The sequence below is a fragment of the Lissotriton helveticus genome, chromosome 12 (assembly GCF_964261635.1).
Source record: "Lissotriton helveticus chromosome 12, aLisHel1.1, whole genome shotgun sequence".
Lineage (NCBI taxonomy): Eukaryota > Metazoa > Chordata > Amphibia > Caudata > Salamandridae > Lissotriton > Lissotriton helveticus.
The window spans coordinates 675,934,923-675,962,379 of NC_136073.1; the positions used below are offsets into that span (position 1 = coordinate 675,934,923).

Below are 27,457 nucleotides of genomic sequence, written 5' to 3' on the forward strand. Positions count from 1 at the left end.
CTCTAGAAGTTCCCGTTGTTCAGCTTCCAAGTCTTCTCCCCCTGGGCAGCCTGCGGCGTGGTGTCTTCGCAGGCGTGGCGGCAGCGGGAGCGCCAGTTCCCTGCAATTCTATTTAATGATGGCGGATGGTGGGCAGGATTCCCCCCGCCAGATGTGGCCCCTCCTGCGTCTTGGGTCACTGCGCCGTGCGTTGCAGTCTGCACAGAACCGTTGTATTGGCCTGGAGGGGGGGAGAGAGAGGGGCGCGCAGCGTGGTCCCTCTGTAGTGGCGTGAACCCGGACGGCCCTCAATCGCAGGGGCCCACTGGTCCTCTCTTGCATCGCCGCGCGGTGGTCGCGGTCAAGGTGCAGCACCCACACCGTGGCTCAGGAGGGAGGCGCCGCAGCCGTTGGGGATTTGTGGATTGGGGGGGGTATCACACTGTCCCGGCCCCCAGTTCGTGCAGGGCCCAGCTAGGGTGTAGGCAGACTGCTTGTTCAGGCCCAGGGCCCCAGACGATATGTGGCTATTGTATGTGTGGGGGGACCGCCGCCCGTATCCAGGTCGCACCCCGCCTCAGCCACTCACCGGCGACACCCGGGCAGCGCCCCAGTATGTCCAGACGTCGTCTCCGAGGGGCCCCCGGTGCAATCGCGCTGGTCTCCGCTTCTCACGTCGTCCCTCCGCCCGACTCTCCAAGCCTCGGCCCCGCCCGGGGTCTCAGCCTCCCGCGACTCTCCACCTCAGTCGTCGGCAGGGGGCTTCAGGCGGGGAGGGTCCAATGATGTATCTGAGTCTGGCCAGCAGCACAGGTGGCCACGCAGGTCCCTCCCGCAGGCTCCACAAGTTCCGGCCAGGCAGCGTACAGGCCGCAAAGTTAGGCATAGCCGCAGCACCAGAGCCCCGCTCTCGCCTAATTGGGGATCCCAGGGGCGGGGCAACAATGCCGGCCACAGCGCTCTAGTGGGTGCCGGTGCGGGCCCCGGTGTCTGATCTGCCCCGCAGTCGGTCAATGGATGGGCGGGGGTCAGATGCGGGTCCGCCAGCTGTTTTCGGCTGGTTCATGAGAACTGTGTCGGAGAAGCGGCCCGGGAGAGGGGAGCTCAAGCAGGAGCTCTACCCGAGCACGTCTTCCTTCATCGCGCTCCAAGCCACGCCCCCCAATACAGCCTACTGATGACCAAAAAATGATGTTGTTTAAAGTTTGCAGGTGTGACTATTGAATATAACAACTTTAGTGAGTCCGGCCATAGAGATTGTATATTCTCTTCCTGGAGTACATCCAACCAGATCACATGAGGAGCCACCAGTTTCTTTTCCTCAGCCTCCAGGAATTGCCAATACCACTTTGTGACTTCTTTGCTTTTTGGATTAACTTCCTGGAGGAGCACCTCAAAATCCCATAGCCCTCATATCTTCCAGGAGACTGTTGAGAGCCATAACGTAAGCTGAATGTTTTTAAATCTAGATAATCTATTGCCTGTTTTCACGCTCAACCCCCCCCAGGGTAGAAGACCTTCTGCCGATATCAAGTCTCCCCACTTAGATACTCCTGCCAGCTTCAGGTGAAGGCTCACCCGTTCTTCAGGCATTCCGGTGTCCCTGGGGATTCCCAAATTGGGGCAAATTCTGAGTAATACCCGATGTTTAACATCTTTCTCACCCCCACACCAAAGACTCAAGTGCGGTCTTTAAAACCTTCAACCGTATGTTTTTGAAAACTTTTTGGGCTCCAAATTTATATAGAAAAGCTGCTGGTCCAAACTCGTTAATCATTTCCCCCAGTAATGTTCCCCAAGTGGAAGAGTCTATCTCCCCCATAAGCATACAGAAGTTTTAAAATTAAAATGCCATACAGTAAAGGCTAAGGTCTGGCAGGGCCAACCCGACCTTCTTAAGGCGACGCCGTAGCTTTTTCAAAGCCAGCCTTACTCCACGGGATGCCCAAATAAAGCTGATCATTTTGTCGATTGCGTCCTTGGGTAATTTAAGTGGAATACAATTAAATAATACAATGGGATTTCATCAATTTGGTTGACTATGACAATCCCTAAGTATTCTATCTCTGCACACACTTTGCCTCCCCAATCCTCCAAGTTCCAGCACATTACCTCTGTCTTGGAGATGTTTACTAAGTATCTGGATACTGCACCAAATTCCTTTGTCAGCTGCTCCACCCTAGATAACGTTCAGGCTGGATCAGAGGTATAGATTAACAAATCGTCTGCGTATAATACTATTTTGCTAAAACGGGGAAGTGAGTGAATAGGAACTACCTGGTCATCTTTTCTCAAAAGATGCGCCAACGGTTCTCTATATATGTCAATCAGGAAGGGCGACAAGGGGCAGGCCTGCCTCGTTCCTCTTTGAATATTGAAGCTCCTCGTCAGGGAACCATTTAGGTGGATTTTGGCCGTGGGGCTCTCATAGCGCCTTCGGAATGCCATGATAGAACCAGTGCTGAAGCCCATTGATTCCAAAACTGCCCAGAGGAATGTCCAACTAATATGATCAAATGCCTTGGCGGCGTCAATAGAGATCACCGCCAAGGGGATTGAACACGTAATTGCAAGATCTATAGTCCCGATTAATGACAATGTAAGTTCTTGAATTTGTCTTTTCTGGACAAAACCCTTTTGATCTGTGTGGATCAATTGAGGGGCCAACTTTGCCAATCTCCCTGCCAAGATGCCAGTAAAAATGTTATAATCTACATATAACAAGGAGATTGGCTGATATGAGTCAGCCTTCCTCTGATCCTTTGCCGGTTTTAGGATCAGAGAAATTGTGGCCTCCCTCCATGAGCTTGGGGGCCGTCCTTCCCCCTTATAGATTGAATTAAATAGTGACTTCATTTCTGGGACTATTTAGTCTATGATTAATTTATATACCTCAACCGGTAGTGCATCTGGACCCGCTGCCTTCCCATTCTTTTTACGCAAAAGCTGCTCTCTGATTTCTCCCTTGATGATTGGGGAATCCATACTCTTCCTACCCTCTGTTGTGAGCACTAGGAGTCCTACACTACTCAGCAATTTATTTAGGCTACCCTCATCTGGACGCACTTCTTCCGTATATAATTCATGATCATTTATCTAATTTAATTTGGTGACCTCTTAGCCCTCGACTTCCATGCTAACGATGCTCCAGCCTTCTCTCCATGCTCAAATTGTTGTGTGCGTCCAGTTGTCCACTGCTCTCGACATTTTGCCTCTAGATTGCTCTTATAATATAGTCTAGCTTCTTCCAACTGGTTCAATGTATTCTCTCTATTTCGGTTGTTCCCTGCCATTTGCTGTAACTTAGCCTCGAGCGTCCTCACTCTTTCCTCCAATCTTCTCGATTCAGCTCTATTAACCTTATTATTATAGATGAGCTGGCTTTGTAAAACTCCTCCTACATATGCCTTAAAGATATCGGAAATTACTCCAATGGAGGCTGAGCGGGCATTATCCAGGAAAAACACCATAGTTGTTTTTTTTAAAAGGATGGACACGTCTGGGTCTAATAGGATAGATCTTTTCAATGTCCATCTTGCATTATGGCTCGCTCTAACTCCCATTAGGTCCGCGGTGAACCACGAGCTGTCTGAGCCCAAGGTTGGCGAGGTTGTCGATCAGGGTGGTGGAGTTGGTGTCGTTGTTGTTCTCAAGGTGGAAGTTCAGGTCTCCGAAAAGGGTGTTTTTGGGATCAGTGTGGTTCTGGAAGTGCAGCTGTTCGGCTGTGCTGAGGGTGACGTCGGAGTTGGTAGAGACCTTGAGGGTGGACTTGTGGATGATGGGGATTCCCCCTCCTACTCCATTGGTGCGGACTCTGCAGGTTTCAGAGTTCGACGGCGTGTTTGCGTGCGGAGTGGGTGTTCAGGGGTATGCATCTGAGGTGGTTGCGTCCTGTCCTGGTTGGTGGGATGGCGGGTCGGATGCTGGTGAAGCTGCAGTTCCAGCAGGAGAAGGGTCCTTAGGTGCAATTCTGGGCGGCCAGGAAGCAGGCATGTGATCGTCCGGCGTTGAGTGCGTGGAGGGTGCTGGCATCGTAGCGGAGACGGGCGTCGTGGCGTCCACGCCGGCCAGGGGTTTTGGTGCTGGGCGCGGTCGGGCTTGCCTTCGGTGCACCGGGGGCCGCCATATGAGGGGAGGTGGGAGGGAGGAGCAGCTGGGAGGCGGAAGCGGGTGGCCAATGGGCAGCAGGGGGGGGCGGGGCCGCAGCGGACGGCGAAGCAGGGATACAGAAGGAAAAGGGGGCACAAAAAAAAGGGGGAAACGAGGGAAACAGGCAAAAAACAAATGAGAAAAATGGGACAAGAGTCAGCAAAAAAGACAGTTAACAATTAATACACAGGTAGACACCAAGTGAGACAAATGAGACAGGAAAAGGACAAAATAACAGTTAACAATTAAGGCAGTACCCGACTACCGAGGCGGAGGGACCTCGAACCTGCAGCAGCGGCGGTGACAGGCAGCAGGGCACACAGACGCACTGGTGGAGCTGTGCGGGGAGGGGGAGCGACCTGCCTGAAAAGGATGAGTGAAACTCGAGACTGCATCAGGGAAATTTGACAGACAACACATAAAATGGAGAGAACATTGGGTCAGAAAAATCTGGGCCTTTTGTGGATCTCCACTGAATCATTCTGGGGGTGCTAGAGGAATCACTGGTGACAAGGAGTGTACTAGTTGAGTGGTTACTCTAGGCGTGGGGTTCGATGTTGAACTGGAAGCCTCATTCTCTGGAGGGGGAGATACTAGGTTAAGCTCTGGTATTATAATACTTATCTTGGAGGTTAAATCTGAAGTCTCCCTATGAGAGGAGATAATGTGTTGCTTTAAACATTTATTTCCCTCTCAACTGTTACTACTTCTTTTTTAATCGCTTCCATGATCCCTCCCCCAAAGTCTTTAAGTTGTAACCTTCAACCATTCTGTTTGAGTGAAATAAAACATCAAGAACTTGAAATCATACCCAGCTTTCACGGGAGCAGAATGATGCTGGTTCCCAAAAGCCCTTCCCAGAACCCTCCTCGATTCCTGACATTATCAAGAAATTATGGAGTACCCTGAGGCAGGAAAGGGGTATAGGAGGGAGAAGAGGATGCCCTCATCTTATTCCTCTGGGTTCTTTTTGTGGACCACTTCTATTCTTGCTTCTCACTTTTAGGTCATGGCTTGAAGCTGCTGACAAACTGCAATAAGTTAACATGCACATTAAGACGACATTTCTATGCCAAATGCGAGCAATATCAATCTATTCAATATTTATATAATTCTAACATACCCCACTATACAATGGCATTCTCCGCTTCTAATATCTGTGCAATTAGCTTTGTTGAAGGTTTGTAGGTATTCTGCTATAATTCTTCTTTACTGTTATCTGTACCTTTTCTTGTCTTATATTAATTATTGAGTTCTATATTTCCATAGGTTTCCTTGTGTTACTTATAACTTTTCCTTCTCAGAATGCCTGTACTGAAATATATGAGTATATATTTGTTGTTCGCTGAGGACTGCTGGACCTATTCTCTCTCAGTGAGGTGAGAAGAGTTTTGTTATTGTTTGTTTTTCTTCCTGTTTGAATTGTAATTGTAGCATGAGGAGACACTAGTATTTTTAAGAGAGAGAGAGAGAGAGAGAGAGTACTGTCTGAGGAGAAGGTTATGCACTGGAGCTTCACAGAGAACACTGCAAAATTATGACTCTCTTCAATGATGCTAACTTAGAAAACTGCCCCAAAAATACTCTGCTCTTAACAACTCTGACGGTTCAGGACTTCTTCTGAGGAAGCGGAGCAGAAAAGCAGCACACGCGCAAACAAGACACTTTCGGTGGTGAACTTACATGAAGTGCAGCATCTAAGGGGTTGTGCGCGTCCTTCGGTTCTTCTCTTGCTTTTACTTGATCTGGATATTTCATGGAAAGACCTACTAGAGGAGGTGATGCGATCGTGGCTGCCATCTTAAAGGGTTCCTATTGTGGCATAATGCATTCCACCTGAGCGAATTGGCCTTAATGGTGGGTTTCTTCTGCTTTACCAGTACCTTTTGATTGATTAAGCAAATATAATTGGGTGTATTTGACCTGTCTTTTCTCTGAACCCTGACACACTTTCTGTGAACAGGCCCATCCCAAATATGATCAGACTAGACCACTCATGTCAAGAGTTAACCCAATCCAAGTGGTGGTCTATCCCCCAATGTATTAGTATTGGGACATAAGCTCTTATCAACCTTGACTGTCTCAAGAATAATCAATTACCCATCTTTATTACCCTTTTTGAAGACTGGTAAGAATTCTGGTTACCCATCATATCTATTTTCCTTAGTGAGCTGAAGAAATGAGCAAACCAGGAAATATGTTTTGCTTCAAAAACATACCCTAAAACATCTTTGAAGAAGAGTGCAGTTAGATTTGCATATCTGATCAAGAACTACATATCCGTTCAAGGGGTTGATCTAATCTTGTCCATCAAAGAATCCTGCCATCACCCTTTAAGGACAGCATACTTTGAAACTGAACTAGAATGATCTTGAAGTGCTTTTTCTGTGTTACCAGTATAGGCTGATGTGGAGTGGAAGGACATTCCACGCTTTTGGAGCAAACTTAGACAATTCACCCCCAACTGATCTGGTTCTGTTTATGCATGGGATGTGTGTGAGAAGGAGCCCTGAGGAGGGGAGGTGTCTGGTTGGTTGGTGGAAACAGGTGAACTGTTCAGGAAGGTGGGGCCTAAGTTGTGTAGTGCCTTAAATGTGTGTCTGAGGAGTTTGAAATGACCGCGTTTGTGTATCCTCCTGTTTAGGAGATAAATACGATCTTTTCTGCATAATGGAGCAATGTCATGGATTAGTTCTGCACTTTGGGGGACGAATTCAATTTGTAATAAATCTTTGTCTGGATCATTCATATAAAGGGAGAATAAAGGGGGTTCAGAACACACCCTCATCTTACCCCTTTAAAGCAGTGCACGGGTGCATTTAAATTGCGAGGTCTCCTATATCTAATTTGTAACTACAAATTTAAATATAAGCAACAAATCAGTGCTACGAAAGATTTCTCCTTTCTAATTGAGAGTAATCGCCACAGCTTTCACCTGTCCACCAAATCAAATGTGGTGGTCAGGTGCATGAAAGTCATTTGGACTGCATCGTTCTTTTTTGCTGTTTTGAATAGCTTGAACACGACCCGGAAGTATTGGAGCACTTTACTCGAGCACCAGTTACATTAGACAAGGACACATTCATTTTGTGGTAGGCATGGGAAGATTAAGTGATCTGCCTAGAATCACAGGATGTTGAGCTGACGCAGAGAATCAAACCTGGTTCGCCAGCGCCAAAGTGGTCAGCTCTGGCCGCTACGCCACATCCTCACACATTCTTAGCCTCCTTATATTTCGTGAGTTATAAGAACAGGTTCAAGCATTGTTCTCTTTTGCCCAGTCCCTTTCTGAATATCCACTGAACCTCAAACGGGACCCTCTGCGGTCTCTGCCCAGTGTTGCACTCTCTCAAATGAAAGTTTACTAAAGACCTTCTTTAATGGATCTGTTAATGGTATGCCGAATTAGCTCTGCTGCATTTCTTTTTTTGAATACTATTACGATAATCAAAGCGGATTAGGTTTTTAGGAAAGTAAGAGTGTTTTAATTGCACTGAACAGATTTGTTAAAATAATAAAGAGCTTTATTGGATTTATAAACATCTACTTCAAAGTCACCTGTCCTTGGAATTCTATGTGGAAGGCTGTTATTAGGAGCCTTTAAACCTTAATTTTCTGCAAGGGGCAATATTCGGCTAGTAGTAGTAATACCAAATATTACAAGCTGGTGGGGAATAAAATGTGGAATTCGGTGTGTAACGCACCAAAATCTGCATGATACGGTAAATACGTACACATTTCCCTGTTAAATTTCAGCATGATTCCCCTGCCGAACTTTAATGAAGCTGGAGGTATTTAATGCATCCAATAATTATCAAATGTGTTAAATATGTTTTAACTTACACTTTGCGCAAGGATACTGAGTACTATTTTCAAGAAAATATTGGTTCGGTCCAGTCGGCCATCGCTGGTTCTGGGGGCCTACGGTGCAGTAATCAAAGGGAACGCACAATGTTGTAAATGTTTTTGAGCTTGTAAAGCGCACTGCTACCCGTCCATAGGTTTCCTGGCGCTGTATAACTCTGGGGAACCCGTCCTGGCTGGGAGTCCCCAAGGTGGAGCCAGGCATCCCCGGAATTGGTGGGGCTGTTGTGGAGGTTAGGCAAGCTAATGCCCAGAGTTGCCGAGTGGAACCCCTGATTAGAGTAAGCACCGAAGCGAGAATTATCGAGTCCGCTGACCAAGGTCCACGACCCTGCCGCGTCGGGAATTGAACCCTGGTCCCGGGCCGACTTCTGCTCTCGGGCCTGCCGCCTCTAACCAGTGAGCCACACTACTCCACAATCACTGATGGCTGGCCACAGAACGGAGCGGCGCCGACGTGTCTTAGAAGTGGAGGCCGAGATCCTCCGTCTTGATGCTGATATTTCTAGAGCCCCAGACCCTAACACCCAGCACAGATGTGACTTTAAATGGCAGGATTACAAATAACTGCTCTTAGAGGACGCCAATAGACGTGCTCTGGCGTGGCTGGAACGTAAGGAGCAATCGGTGCGGTGGGTGCATGCTATTAAGGGATCCGAGAATATTCTCATTACGGAGCCCACAAGAGTCTCAAGCTTCACTAGCGGCAGAACTCCTGGCCACTATTGGAGTGACTGGCCTCTCTGAGCAAGATAAGGAGGCCTTAGAAATGGACTTGTCAGTTGAGGAAATTCGGAAGGCAATTCAGGATATTTGGGCGGGTAAGGCGATGGGCCCAAATGGCCTCCCGATCGAACTATTCAAACCCATGGCCTCCAAACTAGCACCACATTTACTGAGTTTATATAATTAAAGTTACGATAATGCCCTCCTCCCGAATTATATCCGCGAGGCTACCATAGTAGTCATCCACAAATCTGGTAAGCCGATAGATGAATGTGCCTCATATAGGCATATTTCCTTGATTACAGCTTGAGGCCAAGATCTTGGCCAAGCTTTTGGCGAATCGCCTACTCCCCTATCTCACGGACTTGATCCATCCGGATCAGTCGGGATTTATGCCAGGATGGAATACTGTGCGCAATCTACGTTGTGTGCATAGTGCACTGGGCCAGGTACACCGCTGGAAGAGGAAGCGATTCTATTGGCGCTCGACGCCAAAATGGCGTTTGATATGGTAGCGTGGGAATACTTGTTCGCAGCACTTGGCCGCTTCGGGTTCGGTCCCAAATTCATGGGATGGGTTAAATTGCTCTACGCACAGCCCTTGGGCCGTGTTTTGGTGAACAATCACCGGTCCGCTCTGTTCCCCCTCTGTCGGGGCACAAGGCAAGGCTGCCCATTGTCGCCACTCCAGTTTGCCCTGGTCCTAGAGCCACTGGTGGTTTGGATAAGGGGTGACCCAGGTATTAGAGGCATTCTATGGACGAACGACCACGAAGACCGCATATCACTGTACGCAGATGATATTTTGCTCTATCTCGCTTCGCCACCGTGTGCTCCACATTCTTCACATATTTAGTGCGCACTCCAGGTGCCAGATAAACTGGTCTAAATCTCAGATGTATCCCCTCTGGGGAGAGCCACCACGGAGTCCCCGAGGCTACAACATTCCAGTGGCCTCACTGGGTTTCCGTTACTTAGGAATTTTCATCACCACCAACCCCACACTTTTCTTTGAAAGAAACCTGCTCGAACCGTTGCAGAGGTTTCGCTCAGACGTCACACATTGGAAAACGCTCCCCCTTACCTTGCTAGGGCGTGCATCCTTATTTAAAATGCTGCTCTACCACGGTTTCTGTACGCATTACAGAACACGCCCATCCAGGTACCAGATTCCTACTTTTCACAGATTGAAGCTACAGTGCGGGATTTATTGTGGAACAACAGACCTCCTCGAATTGCCATGGAAAAGCTTACTATGGGATGGTACGATGGAGGGATAGGTCTGCCGGATGTGCACCTCTACTACCCGGCCTCACAACTGACGGCCATCAACCAGTGGGTCTTTGGGCACCATGGCGACCCCAGCTTTCGCACAGACCACTGGATACTGGGGAAAGGGGGCTACAACAGAGCACTGTATACGAACCATAAGAAATTGCATTTGACTGGTCCGACGGCACGCACTGTAGAAGTGTGGCATGGAGCGCAGAGGCGTATGGGATGGCAGGGCCACCTAACGAAAGCTACCCCCCTATGGGAACTGGACATTCTGGGACGACTTAGCACCTGTGCTGGTTTTGATAAGTGGGATATGATAGGGATCTCCACGGTGGGAGATTTGTGGGTTCAGGGAAAGAAGGCATCGTTCTCCGATCTCCAAACTAAGTACCAGTTAGCACAGACAGAGAGATTTCGCTATCTTCAGATCAGCCATGTCATTGACTCCGCCCTGCCTAAAGACACTCCACTCCCCTCCCAGACAAATTTCTTTGAATAAAAAGAGAAGAATGAGACCTAATACATTTATACCTATAAAAAAGGAACAACTTCTGGCTAAAATAGAAAGCTTGATGCGTTTTCATTTAGATCCGGAACCGTTGACACTGTTCTAAAACAACATTTAAAAAAAAATACATTGGTATACATGTTCCAAGCACACCTGTGCGCTAGGAAGCATCTATACATTTCTATTTAAATTCTATGCAATGATTATTTTCTTTTTATTTCAATATTTTTATAGCGACCCTAAGGCTTCCACGTTTAGATGGCAGCGTGCTTTATTCTTAGTTTAATTTTTGTGGCATATACTTCCAAAACAAAAATAAATTAAACATTGCACCAGCTTGTAATGGCCTGGTCAATGGTCTTTACCAATGTAAATGATCTTTGTGCTTTACTGTGCATGTAGCATTAGATTGGAGGCCGCACACGCTGAAAATGTAACTTAGAACTATCCCATTGTGATGGAGCCAGTTCACAAAGACCTCAGCAGGGCAGTGAAAGGTTGGATTGTTGGTGGGCTACACTGGTGGTGCTGTAATGTAGTGACGTTTGCGAGGCTGCTGACAGTAACATAAGATGGTGAAAAATTGAAAATGTGCTGAAAGGATTGGGCCCCTAGCCTCTGCAAGCCACCCATGGTCCTTTTTAGGTCGAGCATTCGAGACCTCTTGTATACTTTAGTATACCTCTTGCTTACTTGAATGTGGACACGAGTCGGACGCGCGCTTTTTCAGTGTCAGATTTGTCCTTGTGAGCGCGCTTTTGCTGCTGGCTGTTTGCTGTGAATGTGTGCGAGCGCTTTCGCTTTCTGTTATGTCCTTTCCCTCACCCGTAGCTGTTAAAACACTCTGCCCCTGGCCCACATCAACCACATCGTTTTAGTAATCGCTGATGTTGCTCCAGACCTACTTCAAAGACCCTCTTCTGTATTTTTTTTTCATTGCTGGCTTGTTTAAAACTGCGCTTTGTCTTTAATATGACGCACTTGCGCCTTTTCTTTCTTTTCTTGTGCCGTCTCAAGTTCGTAATGGTACTATACTGACTGAGTCGGGTTTGAGGCTCGGAAATTAGATTGTGAAATCCTTTTATTCACGTTTTCCCTTCCTACTCAGGTTTTCATTTCCAATCTAGGGGCCCTGCTTTCGGTTTCCTTTCTGCTCCTAGATATGCAGAGACAGGGTTTGCCTCGAGGGCTGATGTCACCGCCGTCTCCGGAAACGAAACGGAACTGTCCCGCAACAGTGTATATAATATCGGCAGTCGTTCTGCGCACTTGGTATTGCGGTCCTCGGCATGGGTAAGAAGAGACCTTCGGGGAGCGGTGCGCTGGCAACGGGCGCGCTTTCCAATCTGCCCTCCTCCTCTCTGTGATTCTATTCGGCTGGGGAATGCCAGCTGAGCCTGTGTCCCCTGGAGTTCAGTGGTATTCGTCAGGTGAGCTGCAGCCTGCGCCTTGTGGCTGTGGTGCTGAGCGACGGCAGAGTGGCCCTGTGTGCCACACAAGAGGCTGGATCGCTTCTGACTGGAAAACGGAGTGAGTGGCTGATGGCTAACAATATATGTATTTTTTATATGAAACAAAAACTTAAAACATCTTCTGTCTGGGAGTTCCATACACTTTGGCGATTTTAGAACGTTGAATTTTTAGAGGGGCTTGCCATATCTTTACATTCACTAAAAGTGTTTTTTTTTTTTTACTTCTGGCGTTAGCCAATATCTTCTGATGTTAGTAAAATTATATATGTAATATACTTACAGGAGTTTTCAGCCAGCTCGCTGCATTCAACGGTCTGTTGTGTCATTCACATTTTTTTTTTGCTTGATTTTTGAAACGCAGTTTAATCCATTTGAGCCATATCTATGTTGTCACTGGTTAAGGAATGAACTGCTTTTTGGTGGGACATGTGCGATGTTTGTGCTATTCACATCAAACGTGTTCTATACTTGCTTTAGGCGATCGGCCTTAACCTGTTGGTTTCTTTTGCTCTGTAGCCTTCATCCATTGATGTGCGATATTGTCAAACTCCTCTTGTGTTGATTGACTGGAGTATTTAATTATCAGTTTTGTGCCTTGTTTTTCTTATGCCCCCTGCCCCCTCTATTCCCTCCCTATTGCCGTCGTCTCTTCCCCTCCGTGCTTTTCGCTACCCAACCTGCAAAAGCCCCTCATTCCTCCTTCCCTGGCGCTTTTTCCCCATGTACCTTGCTCTTTCTCCAGCCAGTCACAGCCCTTATTCCTTCCCTCCATCACTCCTTATTTCCACTTGTTTCCTCCTTATTCTACTCCCTTCTCTCCCACAAGCTTCTCATTAGTGCCTCTGAGCCATGATATATACTTTTCGACGTACAAATACAAGGCTGTGTATACTGAAGGCTCCCTTGCTTCAACGCACACCTCTTTGTTTCTATGTCACCCTCACACACCCCCTCACACCCCCTCACACACCCCCTCACACCCCCTCTCACCCACCCTCTCACCCCCTCACACCGTCACCCTCACACACCCTCAACCTCACACACCCTCAACCTCACACGCCCTCAACCTCACCCCCCTCATCCCCCTCACCCTCACAACCCCACCCCCTCACACACCCCCTCACCCTCACACACACCCTTACCCACACACAGACCCTCACCCTCACACACCCTCTCACCCTCACACAGCCCCTCACCCTCACACACACCCTCACCCTCACACACCCCCTTACCCTCGCACACCCTCACACCCCCTCACCCTCACACCCTCTCACCTTCACACCCCCTCACCCTCACACCTACTCACCCTAACATCCCCTCACCCACCCTCACCCTCACATCCCCTCACCCTCACACCCTCACCCCTGTTGCCCTCAACCCTGTCACCCTCACCCTCCCTCACACCCCCCCTCACCCCCACCCCGCCTCACCCACCCTCACACCCTGTCACCCTCACCTACGTTCACACACCCTCCCTCACGTTCACACACCCTCCCTCACGTTCACACACACTCCCTCACACACCCTCACACCCCCCTCACCCTCACACCCCTCACCCTCACACCCCCTCATCCTCACATCCCCTCGCCATCACACCCCCTCACCATCACACCCCCTCACCATCACACCCCCTCACCCTCACACCCCCTCACCCTCACACACCCTCACCATCACACCCCCTCACACCCACACCCTCACACCCCCTCAATCTCCCTCACCTTCACACCCCCTCACCCTCACACCCCCTCACACCCCCTCACCCTCACAACCCCCTCACCCTCACAACCCCCTCACCCTCACAACCCCCTCACCCTCACAACCCCCTCAACCTCACAACCCCTTCAACCTCACAACCCCCTCAACCTCACAACCCCCTCACCCTCACAACCCCTCACCCTCACAACCCCCTCACCCCCCCTCACCCTCAAACACCCTCACCCTCACACACCCTCACACACCCTCACAACCCCCTCACCCTCACAACCCCCTCACCCTCACTCACCCTCAACAGCATAGCATAACAAAACATAGCATAGCATAACAAAACACAGCATAGCATAACAAAAAAAGCATAGGATAGCAAAACATAGCATAACAAAACAAAGCATAGGATAGCAAAACAAAACATAGCATAGCATAACAAAACACAGCATAGCATAGCATAACAAATCAAAACAGGATAGCAAAACATAGCATAGCATAACAAAACAAAACATAGGATAGCAAAACAAAACATAGCATAGCATACAGCATCACTCAACACACCACAGCATCACTCAGGGGCACTCCAACATCACTATGCGCTACCACAGCATCACTGAACGCCACAGCATCACTCGTTCGCCATCACAACATCACTCAGCGCCACCAAAGCATCAATCTGTGCAACTATTCAACAAAAACTGGTTCAAATATGTTCTCTCAATGTTTGAAGCTTTATTACAAATGTAACAAAAAGATGTTAATATTTCACTTCTGTTCTTGGATTTTCGTCACAATAAAATACACTGAACATAATCTTCACAAAAGTTATTTACAAAAGTTTAAGCTATTGCCATTATAAATTGCAATTACTTTTATTTAAGTATAAATTATTTAAAAAAAGTAAAAGACATTGTTATTTGTAATACTAATACATCTAAGTCACGTAAATACAACAAATATTGCATTACAAATGCTATAGGTGTCACATTTGCAAAAGTTATAACTATTGGTATTGTAAATGACGAAACTAATAATTTCGCTATTTAAAAAAAAAAAACATAAATAAAAAATGTGTCAATTACAATACCAATAGCTCAAACCTTTTTAATGCGAGACCTATTGCATTGCAAATGCTTGTTAATTTTTGGAGGCCAAAACCTAGCGGGCATTAATCTGGACGAAGAACATAATATGGCTGATTAAAGAAAGTAAAAAGCGCAAACAGAATAAGAGTGCTGTTTGGGCAGAGACACTTTCATTGATCCTACCTGTTGCTGGTTCCTGACGGTCGCGCTGCCCGCCCTACCGCAACAGCTCGCCTCCCGCTGCCTCACATTAAGCACATCATTGTGTGGCCGCCGAGCGGAGGGGGGAGCCCCTGATACGAGACTACATATCCCATCAGCCTTTGCATCCGGAAGCCGCTCCTGGGATCATCGCGCCAAGCGGCGCTCAAATTACGGCACCATCTCCGGTGGTGCGGGGAATCCTGATTGTTTGGGCAGAGACACTTTCATTGATCCTACCTGTTGCTGGTTCCTGACGGTCGCGCTGCCCGCCCTACCGCGACAGCTCGCCTCCCGCCGCCTCACATTAAGCACATCATTGTGTGGCCGCCGAGCGGAGGGGGGAGCCCCTGATACGAGACTACATATCCCATCAGCCTTTGTGGCCGGAAGCCGCTCCTGGGATCATCGCGCCAAGCGGCGCTCAAATTACGGCACCATCTCCCGCGTCGCGGGTCCACGCGCGGGACTAGCCGGGCTAAGCCCGGGCAAAGAGCGCGCCCTCTGTGGCCCTCAGAGGCCGGAGAAGGCCAGGCCGGGCCCGGTCCCTTACATCTGCAAGCCGGAACACCAGCTGTCCTGCAAAAGAAGGTATTTTGAATACTGGCATTAACACTCATAGACTTACTACTACAGTGCCCTTGACTGCTTCTGTGTATGTAGTGTTAGAGCTTATCACACAAGCTACTACCGGGACGCTCTCAAACATGTCGCCAAGGGGTGCCAAGGGAACTAAGGGAAGGAAACCTCCAGTGGGAGGATCATTGAGGGGCACTATCGACCAATACATTACAAAGGCTGCCTCAGCGCTGGAATTAGAGATTGCCAACACTGAGCGCCGCCTGTCCACAGAACTCCAGAGCAGACGCTCCTCGTTAGGGCTACTTCAACAAGCCACAACCCCCAATTCGGTCAATGGGAATGAGATATCCATAAACAGCAATGTAAACACCAGTAACATCACAGTTCCCTCTCTATCCCTTGATGCCACAACAAGATCAGACCCCAACAGCTCCAAGAGTAACAGGGATTCCAGCACAGATTTTGTGCTAGAAATAATTCCCGAAGAATCCCTGATACTTCACCCTTTAATGTCGAATCCAAAGAGCAACCCTCAACACCTACCACCAACTACAAGGCCCACATTAAAGAGAAAGAGGGGAGGAAACAGTCACAAAGGGAGGCAAGCTAAACTAGCTAATATTTCCCGACACTCCCCTACTATTCAAACTATTTATAATACAGGATCCGGGATTACAGCTCCATGCCAGGCACCGAATCCCCCCCTCTAAATCAAGATCTACTGGGGAACATTGAGGTGCTAGTAAAATCTCTAATACTGCCCCTTGTTGAACGAATCAAAAGATTATCTACTCAGCTGGGGTCAATAGAGGAAGCTGTTACTACAAATACAACTTTATTAAAGGGTCTAGCTGAAGACAATAGAAAATTAGCACCGATAGTAAAACCAGCGACGCAAAATGTAAACAAAGGGAAACAAACATTAAAATCGACACCCCGACTACCTGAAAAAACACCGGCCCCTATAAACATAAGTACTGGCCAAAATACACCAAAACATCTGAGGTTCAAGGGTCTGTTACACATCATTGCAATCGACTGGATGCACAAGGAAAAAGAGATAAGGAGAAGGTGAATTCTAGAAACTTCAATGGCTCCAATGTATGGATTGATTTGCCCCCAGAAGCAGCCCCTTATGTAGCGATATTGACAAGTGTCCCAGAACTGAAACCAGGGAAAATAGAAGGGTTCTCTGACCTTAAAAATAAAGTAATATATTGGTTAGAGAACAACAGACCCCTACCACCTAATATTAACGGGGAAATCTTAAACGTCAGAAGGATTGGATGGGTTGGACAGAGGCCCAAAGATACGCAGGGTGATACGATAATTATTAATTTTAGGGGCTACAGGGTCATCTCGTTCCTTAACGACTGGTATCAAGAGAGTGGAGGGGAGGGGATTAGGATACACGACCTGAGCTATTTCTATCCCAGGTCATGTCTACCCCAGCAGCGAAGGCTACTTAATCCAAATCGTACTACCCTGGGGGGTCCATTCTTTAACATCCAGACCTCAAACAGATTTGCAGCTTTCACTGGTTTAGATGGGGTAGATTGACTTACCACACCACTGCCCGGGGTCTTACGTGTATTAAACACAACAGACCAACTAAGTACTCCCAAGAGCCCACTATCAAACATTCCAACCTTAAGAAGATCCAGAACTTTTGAAGACAGAGTAGGCCAACCAGGGGAGGGAGAGACTAAACAGACTCATACAACAACTACACCTAAGGCAGTACCTTCCCTAATGAATCCCAAAATTTTACCTCAAGCTGATAGTAGGAATCTAACATTAGACTTCATCTTCTGGAACGTAGCGGGACTCCAGAACAAACTTACGAATTTTAACTGGAGTACAGAAGCCACGGCACATAACATTATTGCTCTACAGGAAACTTGGCTTTCCACCCCAGATCATTTGCTGGGCTACCAAACATACTTTTCCATCACCATCGGGAAGAGCTAAGGGGGGTTTGATAATGTTTATATCCAATACCCTCCCCGTTGACAAAATCGAAGTTATAAAGCTAGGCACCAATTATCAGGCTTTAATGATAGCTCATAAAACTCCCACCATCTCTCTCATCATAAACTTCTATAATAATCTGAACGCGCTAGAACTAACAGTTGTTTTAAACGAGATCTCCCACTTAATTCAGGACTTATCCCAGAAATACATTAAAAAAATGGTAACAGTAATATGGGTAGGGGATTTTAACCTGACCCTGTGTAAAGAAAGTGGGTCCAAAAAATGTGGTGACGAGGGTGGGAACAATTTGACACACTTCTCACACACGACTGGCAGAGACCTCATGAACGAAATAACCGCAGCCTCAAACCTGGGCTTTGCAAATGAAACAATCAATCCACCTGTACCCTTTTCCGGAACTTTTAATGGCAGAGGAACGAATAGCACAATTGATTTTATACTTACCTCAAAAACCATCATACCGAGATCAGGCAAGTTTAAAACAATAATTAATGCAGTTAGCGACCACTTACCAAACCAATTTTCAATGAGCACTTCCTCTGCAAAGGCAGAGGAAACATATTGGAGTAGTCTAGATCAGCATTCTCTCCAATTAGATAAGCAAAATGGTTTTTCCTTGAAATGGGGCAAGATTGATAAAAATCTATTAATGACCAACGTATTAAAGAAAGCCCTCCCTATGGTCTTTGCCTGTTTAGATCTGTCTACTACCCCAGACGCGGTACTATCCAACTATGAGACCATCACTAAAACCATTTGAGACGAACTGATACGTAAAAAGAAATCAAAAGGGCCCCTAAGGGAGGGTTGGTTTAGCACAGACTGTACAAAAGCCCATACAAAATTAAAAGTAGCCTTAACAAGGGAAACAAGGGACAAGAATGAAATAGTGAAATTAAGGAAAAGCTATAAGTTAGCCCTAAAAAACCGCAAAGCACAGATCAAGGACAACCTATGGAAACAGCTACATGAGAGCTGTCTCGTGAATGATAACATCACCTTTTGGACGATAGTTAAATCCCCCTTCCTTTGTGAGGGCAACGACTCTCCGAAGATAGAAGTAGCAATAGATGCCGCCGAGTGGGTCGAACACTTCTCTAATATCTTTAGGAAGGATGATGAGAGCCTATCGAGTCCAACAGAGTCCTTAAAACCAGTCAGTTACCCACTTCAGTTAAAAATCACATTTAAAGAAGTTATCAGTGCCCTAAAAATGTCAAAATCTGGCAAAGCACCAGGTCCGGACGGGGTTCCGGTAGACCTTTTTAAATATAATTTGGACCTGTGGTCTCCAATTTTAACAAAGGTAATAGAGGCAGCAATCAATGTAGGACTAGTCGAGTCATGGTCCACGTCCATTTTGGTTCCAATTTTTAAAAAGGGCGACCGTCATAGCCCGGCATGCTATCGGCCCATATCACTTTTGGATTCCCTTGGTAAAACCATTGGACGAATTCTTTTAGATCGCCTTCAGACCTGGGCCTCTGATAATAGGATAGTATCTGACCTACAATATGGGTTTCGAGAAGGCCTGGTCACGGTCGACCAGGCTCTGAATATAGCACTACTAATAGGAAAGTACGTGTCAGCGAAGGGGGGAGCCATGCACATGGTCTATGTAGACCTAACTGCAGCCGTCGACTGTGTTAGTCACTCAAAGTTGTGGACATTAATTTTAGACATTGGGCCAGATCCTCATTTGGTGAATTTCCTAAGAGAGCTTTACTCAGATGCATCGGCTAGGGTAAGGTATGGGGTTCAGGGCGAGCTGACCAAGCCATTTAGTATTGGGAGGGGGGTCAGACAGGGGTGCGTCCTGGCCCCCTTCCTATTTACATTGTACACTAACGGGTTAGAGCACAAGATGGTCATAGAGAGCCAAGACCTACCATCAATACGGCGTCGTCCTATACCAGCTCTCTTATATGCTGACAACGCCGTTATCTTGGCCAGAACCCCAGTACAGCTACAAAGCTCGCTGAACTCCTATTGTAAATTCATGGATTCCCTGAATATTAAAATTAATATAAAAAAACATTTACAATGCATATTGGTTCAGGGACAATCAAATTAAAAAGTAAAGCTATATATGTCAACAACTCTAGCCTTGATACTGCAACTTCTTACCCCTATTTAGGGATCCTCATAGACAACAAGATAAATTGGGTAAAGGCAATTCAAGCCAGGAAGCTATCATTTTTCAGGACTACGAAAGCACTGGTGGCTTTTGCACAAAAACTAGGCAAAAGATCGCCAGAAGAGATGCTGAAAATATATCAGTCAAAATGCACCAGTGTTGCAAGCTATGGTTCAGGGTTATGGGGGTTTTCAAACGTCAAACCATTACAGAAGGTAGAGAATTCATTTATCAGATACCTCCTCTCAGTCCCCCAAAGCACAACGACATATGGCTGCCACCTAGAACTAGGACTGGACCATATAGAAGACACTATTAAGATCCAGCCTATAATGCTGTGGCGACGAATCTGGACCACTGCACAGTGTGAGCTAACCCGTTCCCTAATAGGTGAATGTATGCTACTTGATAACAGCCAGATGGTTAGCTTACGTAAAGTCTTTTCTTAATGACCTAGGCCTGCAGAGATATTTTACTCACCCAGCTACTATCTCTGAAATACCCAGAAAAGAGTTAAAAAGGATCTCTCTTCTGCATCTGGGTGATTTTCGATTGGCGCAAGAAATAGGAAAGAGGTCAGTCCAACACCTGCTGACCATTCAAATCACCTTCTCGATCCAGCCATATCTGAGGTATAAGATAACTCAATTCGAGAAATTTTTGCTTACCCGATTCAGATTTACTATATTCCATAGGTCGGTTTCGTTCCCTAAGCAGAACGATTGGTCAAAGATTCTGCCACCATGTCCATGTGATGACAACTCTCCACAATCCACGCCTTTCTGTTCTGTAAATTTTACGAGGCTCCACGTAGACGATGGATTCTTCCACTATTGAGACAACTAGGACTCCGATCCTGTTGTCCAGCATTTCTAGCTGTTCAGATGCTAGAGAATGAACTATATGCTAAATTCATTGCCTCCTTTTTAAAATTCTGTGTAAATCATCGCCCAAATCTTAATTAATCAATGTTTGTGATACTTTTTAAACCATATAATGTATAACTTTTGTTTTAATCGTTTTTAAATGGAACCATGTGGAATTTTGTACTTTTATGGTTTTTTTCGAATAATGAAAACCGAATAAAGACTATTTGCATTGTGTTGTATTGTTGAGTGCTGGCTCAGGATAATTCGACCGATTCACAAAAAGATACACATGCCCTTGTGGGAAGTAGATGGTCAAGCAACAGGGAGATATTTCAGCAGTCTGGAAATAAAGTGTGACCAATGTTTCACGGATTAAATATTCTTCTCAAAGTTTGCACTTTTCCAGTTTCTACCATCTGGGTGGGGGAAATCAAACCTAAAAACGGAGACTTACTTCAGCTTCCACAGTTCATTCCTCAGATCCTTCAGATATTGTTTCTTCTCGGCCAAGCGCTGACTCCGGAGGATCCCCATGAAAGTTCCACTCTTCCACTCTTCGTCCTGCAAGAAAAAGCAAGAGATCAGATAATGCAGGAGAATTCTGGGTAGGATGGGCTGGGGCGAGAGGAGGGTCCTACAGTCAGAGTAATGCCGCTGGAGTCTCATACAGAAGTTGTCAATACACAGCAAAGAGAAACCCGAACACACACACACACACACCTCTCCTGCCTGCTTCATCAATGAAGACCCCCAACACTGTCGGCCATCTACATGACGCCACTATGGTCGGGTCACAAGGGTTAGAGGGGATAGGCATAATGCAGACTTTGGATGGCAAACATTTGAAGTCAGTTGGTACCCTGTGCAGATTCAAAGTCTGAGGAGTATTCCAGCTGAGCTGCCAAAACATTTTAGAAGCTGTCACACTGCTGCATATGTCCCAGGAAGTCACACAGACATCTGAGGAGGCCAACAATTCAACATCAAGGTATATTAAAAGCACCGCCTCACCCAGTGCCTTCGTGGTGCATCAGAAGATATAAGTTAGGAGAGGAGGAAATGGCGGGCAAAAAAAATACTTAAAGGCTTGGAACACAGTATCAGTCAGATCCAATGTTACTATAGGTTCATATTTTTTTGTACTAGTAAATACTATAGGTTATCTTTGAAAGATTCTTTGGAAATACCTAACAAATCATGAAGTGGACACAAATCGCCAGGGAAAAATGTCCAAAATTATAACCAACCACAGATTTTCCAAAGAAAGCCTTGGATCTGGCATTTGAGTGCAGTCTGCAATGTTCTTAAATATGAAAAGGGAAAACCAAGAAGCCACCGTGCACACTTCCTGCAATGGTATACTATTCACAAATGCAGCGTGACCACTCTGCCCATGATAGCATGTCCAATTACCCAATCAGGTGGAGTCCTTTCGGTGCCTCTAACTCCCTAATGCGTAACATCATAAATGATGTATGTGCTTCAATATGCCTGCATTTTTGGAAACACATCAGTTTGATACATAAAGTTGCTTCTCCATCTGATGTTACTCAGATTTGGAAGCCAATGAACCCAGAGCCTACTCTGACCCAATCTGTGCAGGTTTTACTCTGACTTCAATGGATGCAGAAAGAAAGCGGGTAATGGAATCGAGTAAAGGTTGGTACGCTTTGAGTTAGAAAGCAGCAGTAAGATCTTGTTGGCCTTCCAACAGGGATGAGTTTATGACTTTGTGGGTTTGGGAGAAGTTAACAGCATTTTGACAGCACCTTAGCGTGACTGAGACATTGTCGCCACAGAATCTTTCACCACCTCCAGAAGTAGTAGGAGGTCCACAGCACATCAGCGACATGTCGGTATGCGGAGCAAGCTCAGTGTCTTGCCAACAAACCGACTGGCCAGAGAACTCTGGGCTTCCAACCTATATAATAGGACTACAAGGTAAAAATCGAATATTAGCCATTTGAACAGAACAAATAACCTTCCAGGTTCAGTCTCTGGCACTAACAAAGGTTCCTGGGTCAACTTTCCATGGATAAAATGGTGAAAGGCACCAAAAGGACTAGTTGTCCTTAACAAAGGCGGAGATTGATGTAGGGGCCATGAAACCAGAAAATAAGCAAGGGCGGAGGAGGCCATCAGTATCTAAGAGAGAAAATAATTTACCCTAAGTGCACCAAGACACCAGGTGTATTCTTTATGTAAACATCTGCGAAATGCCACAAATATCCATAATGAAATGTTTAGAAAACTGAGGCCTATAGTGTCTAAGGACAACCTGTAGGGTATGATGCTTACCACATATATTAATACTCAATAGGCGGTCCTAATGAATGGACATTGATGGACGCAAGGACTTTTTTCTACCGTTCGAAGCACTTGCAAATGGTCATGTTAAGGTCACTGTGGCTGCTTGCTCGCAGACTCCTTACGAGCTATGGAGACGGATGCTTCACATAGGCTCAAATAGAAGAGCTGCTAACATCCCACGGCCAATAACCTTTTTACACCTTAAAATTGCAATCCTTCCTGGGAAAGGTAAGAAAGAAAAGTCCAGTCTCACGAAGTGCGCGGCCTTCAGTTAGCACATCACTGGCAGAACCACAGCCATCAGATGGCATGCAGCCGCCTCCTTCCCTTTTCCTTTGCTGCACTCACCATAACATCTTCATCATCTTCCTCAGAGCCAACAAACCTCACCCTGTCAGGAACAACACTTGCAAAGTTAATTGCTGAGGTTTGAGTGACACAGACTGCCCCCCCTCCCTCCCAACACTGACTGATCTTCGAAAGAAAGGGCACCAGAAGATGCCTGAGGCCAGTGGGAAGCATCCGCATGATCCTTACTTTCTCCTGCCAAATAAGTAGGGTGACGTTTGATGTACCTTATAATCATCCAGTGCTAGAGAATAATTGCTCCCCTCAAACACCAAACTCAGAATGCCTTGAACCCAAGATTAAAAAAATAACAGCCCAAGTGTAACCACCCTCAGCTCTAATAAAAGGAGGTAGGTCATTGCTCATTGTCCGAACAAAAGCCACTCAAGTTTAGTTCCTCCAAATGCGCTCCCCAACCTTTTATGTTTTCTTATAAAGATTTGTACAGCGCACAGCTACTCCCAGGTAGGTGCATGTCACCAAGTGGACCTGACAGAGTGAAACTGTGCCCGCTCAACAGTGTCTGGGCTGGCAAACATTCTGCCTCACTGTCAAATCTGTCCACTGACCCTGAATCTGTTCTGACTGAGTACTGAAAGATCAATGAAGTGACGTCATCTACAGTTTTGTGTGAGATACTAGCAGAATGTAGGACACCATAAGACTTATGAGTCTTTGCAACTGTATTAATTAAATTATCTTGTCCCGCACAACTTTCTGAGTCCCTATAATTCTTAGGAGTAAGCTTTGACTTTGGATAGGGCTGGCAAAATGTCCATGTTGTACATCAAATCCATTGATATTTGAAGCAGAAGCAATAACAACTCCTTGGAGATGACCTTTAGAGGGCAGTCGTCCAGGAAAAAACAGCCTGCACTTCATGCAAAATCAGTGGTGCAAAACCATTGCCAGCATCTTAGTGAAAATCTAAGAAAGCATTGAGAACCAACAATGCCTTTGACCCACTTAGGACTTTATTTCTGAAAGTGTCCCAAGATCCAACAGGACGTTCTGAATACCGGCAGATCTAGAGTAGGAAAATGTGTCTCGCTTCTTCGGGGAAACCAATCAGTGTCCCTTTTGTCTAAATGTTCCCTTTTCATATATCATTACACGCTCTGAGATCTATGTTGTGTCTTAACTTGCCCATTCCTTAGGGATGCAAAAGAATCTAAATGAAAATCCTGCCTTCTTTTCTCTGTCACACCTCTTCAACAGCCCTCTTTTGCAGCATTCGCAAAACCTTCTACGTAAGTTTTTATCAATGTCCTTCTACACCTGGGCTTTTCGGTGTAGGAAATGCTATTTCAAAGTTTCTCAGCCCTCTTTTCCCATTGACTCCCTTCAGTTTGGGTGAATGCACATCCACATCACTGAATGTTCTTTAAAATGTATTTTTATAGTTACAAGCATCTGGCAGTCATGTTTAGGTGGTGGTATATTTTATTTTTTCCTTTTTAGGAATAGTATAGTTTAAAAAAATTCATCGCCGCTACCAAGGCCAGACTTGAATGAAAACCAGAAAATATGGCCAACAAATTCAAGCCCCATAACTGTTGGAGACTACTTCCAGAAAATTCTTGATCCATGTTGCCGGGAAGCAAAAAAAGGTAATGAAGCGTTTGTGTTAGGTGGCCCCCATTAATGCACTAGTACACTGATACTTTCATTTCATGTTCTGCAGCAATGGTGAGTCTCCTTCAGACATAAGTGGCTCCATCTGACCCTATAACTTCTTGCATAAGATTTTCTGAGATCCACCTGTGGGTAGGATTTTCTAAAAATAAACAATCTACAATAAGACCCGTTGGCAAATAGCTAAAGCACTAGAATTGGTGGCTAGAAGTATTGTTTTATTATGGAAACGGACAGGGAAAAGGATGTGATTTTGAACCATACCATCTTTAAGGGGAGATGAAGATCTGAGGCAGAGAACTGCTTGCGCCTGAAACTAGAAATGTATTTACCCTTAAAGACTAAGGGCTTTATGTATAAAGGCATTTTGGCGGTCCGTTGGCCATTTCCGATCACAAAAATGCTTTTACATATGTACAGAGCACAAATTGTGATTTGGTAACATGTTCCGGAATCGCAATTTGTGTTTAGCGATTCGGTATTTGGAAGGGGCGTGTTTAGAGCGTCCATACCTAATACCGAATTGCAGGGGTATGTATGAAATGTTTGCGACCGAATTACAGGTGCCAAACATTCATTTTTTAACAACCCTTCAAGGGTGATTCTTAATGAAACTTAAAAGTTTCATTTTTTCTTTTTAAACTCATCCCGTTTTCATTAAAGGAATCTTGGCTGCATTAACAGCAAAAAAAAAAGTCTGCTTTAATAAAAATCAATCACACAAATTGTGGCCGGTTGAGCCCAGCAAGCCACCATCCCTGTATTAGCCACGATTCCTAATGGGTTGCAAATTGCAACCTATCATTATTATCCATGAGGTAGGTCGACCTCGGCCCCATTAGGAATCACTAAATGAAACTTAATGGGCTTTATACATTAGGAATCGCGATTTCCTAATTGCGATTCGCAATGAATTGCAATTAGGAAATCACAATCCCTAAAATGTGTACATGTGGCCATTTATTTTTCCATTTTCTGCAAAAGGGAAGTGAGCATTCACTTCTTTAATCACTGATCATGCGCTTTTCTCTGCATGCTGTTTGTTCGAATATTTAAGGATGCGTTTACGATTCACTCAAACTACGAGGGTGAGAGCGAAGATTTACAGGCCAGATTAAGCAATCAACATTAGAGCTTGCGAGAGTGTGACTATTAACTATTTACAAAGAGGGACACTCACCTCAGGGATAAGGGCTTGATAGGCGATACTGTCTTCAGTTGCCTTCAGCTGGACATCTGCGGTGTCAATCAGTTCCTGTATCTGTTCCTTTGATTTTAAGGGGAAAGACTCCCTCAACGAATCACTGCAGGAGAAAAGAATTGTTAGCAATTTTCTGCCTTGGAGTGGGTGGTGTCTTTCTCAGCTCCTACATTTGTCTATCTTTTTTATCTTTGGGATTGCTCTTTTTCAAAATAGTACTTACTGAAAGGCAGTGCTTAATTTGTAAAGAAAAACACGTAACAAAACACAAGTCCTGGTGTCGAACATTCTTAGGAGCCCACCACCGCACTGCCGAATCGGTTCTCAAATCCCATGCTCCCTTCTTTTGACGCCACCTCAAACCTCTTTCTTCCACCACCTTACGCTTCCTGTCTCTTTGTCTTACTCTTGCAGGTTTTTTCGTCCCTAATTTTTCCCTTTGCCACTGTTTTCCCATCTTTGTCATCCTCCTTCTTTCTCCCTTTTGCTCTGGATCAAAGCTGATGATGAAGACAATGTCTTGGTCGACCAGTGTCTACCCCGAGTGGGATGGGTATGTTCAGACGTGAGTCCCATGCTCTCCACACCACTGGAGTCAAGCTATCCTGGCTGAAGACGGCTGATAGCCAGAAACCGGTCCTAGGATGCTTGATTCCGGTCCAGGAAAGACATGGCTTGGCAGTTCGGGCTGGACTGTTCCCATGAGGCACAGGGTCAAGACTGATTTGCATATGGCCATGTCTGAACTGGGGTGGTTTGGAGTGCAAAAAAACGATGGATTTAGGCCCAGATCTCTGTACTGGGGTGAATGTATGACATTGTTCTGCATTCTGTCCATCAACTGTTGTTTTGCGACCAGTGTCTACCACCAGCAATTACCTGCACAAATTAAACATTAGGCACCTATAGATATTACGGTAGTGTTCTGTTGTTCCTTGTCTTAATACGTTCAAAGGAATAACAATCCCACAACTGAGAACTGTGTCCAAGCTGCAGAAAAACAGACTTGAATCTTACCACTTTATAAAATTACATCAGCGATTGGATGATCAGATTGTTAGACCTGGATGCAAATGTTGCTGGGTTAACAACATAAATGCTGGTAAAGAGCGACCATCGACAAGATTCCGGCTCTGCAGCTATTTTTGAGCCAGTCTCTGTTCATCCCTAATGGTTCATCCCAACTGTCCCAGACCAAAGCACATGGATTAGGGACCTAATATTAAGTGTGGGGCAGCTGGTTCAAAGGCCTCGTCTTTTTAATGTGATAAAACGGTGGTCATTTGTGAACACACAAAGCATACTGAAGGTTTTGTGGTAGGTGATGCTAGGTAGCCAGTAGGAATAATTTTATCGGACTTTGAAAGGTGCGGAATTAGGGTGAAGTTTTCAAGAGTTCAAACTTGTGCCTTGA

General features: G+C 45.9%; 1 protein-coding gene across 1 annotated transcript in view; it reads right to left on the reverse strand.

Moving 5' to 3' along the window:
* TSNAXIP1 (translin associated factor X interacting protein 1) overlaps positions 1–27,457 on the reverse strand; it is a 476,958-nt gene that overhangs the window by 37,310 nt on the left and 412,191 nt on the right. The window contains exons 14-15 of the mRNA XM_078669989.1: positions 26,023–26,146; positions 21,004–21,110 (exon numbers count right to left, since the gene is read on the reverse strand). Of these exons, the coding sequence (XP_078526115.1) occupies positions 21,004–21,110; positions 26,023–26,146 (231 nt within the window). The remainder of the gene's footprint in view (positions 1–21,003; positions 21,111–26,022; positions 26,147–27,457) is intronic.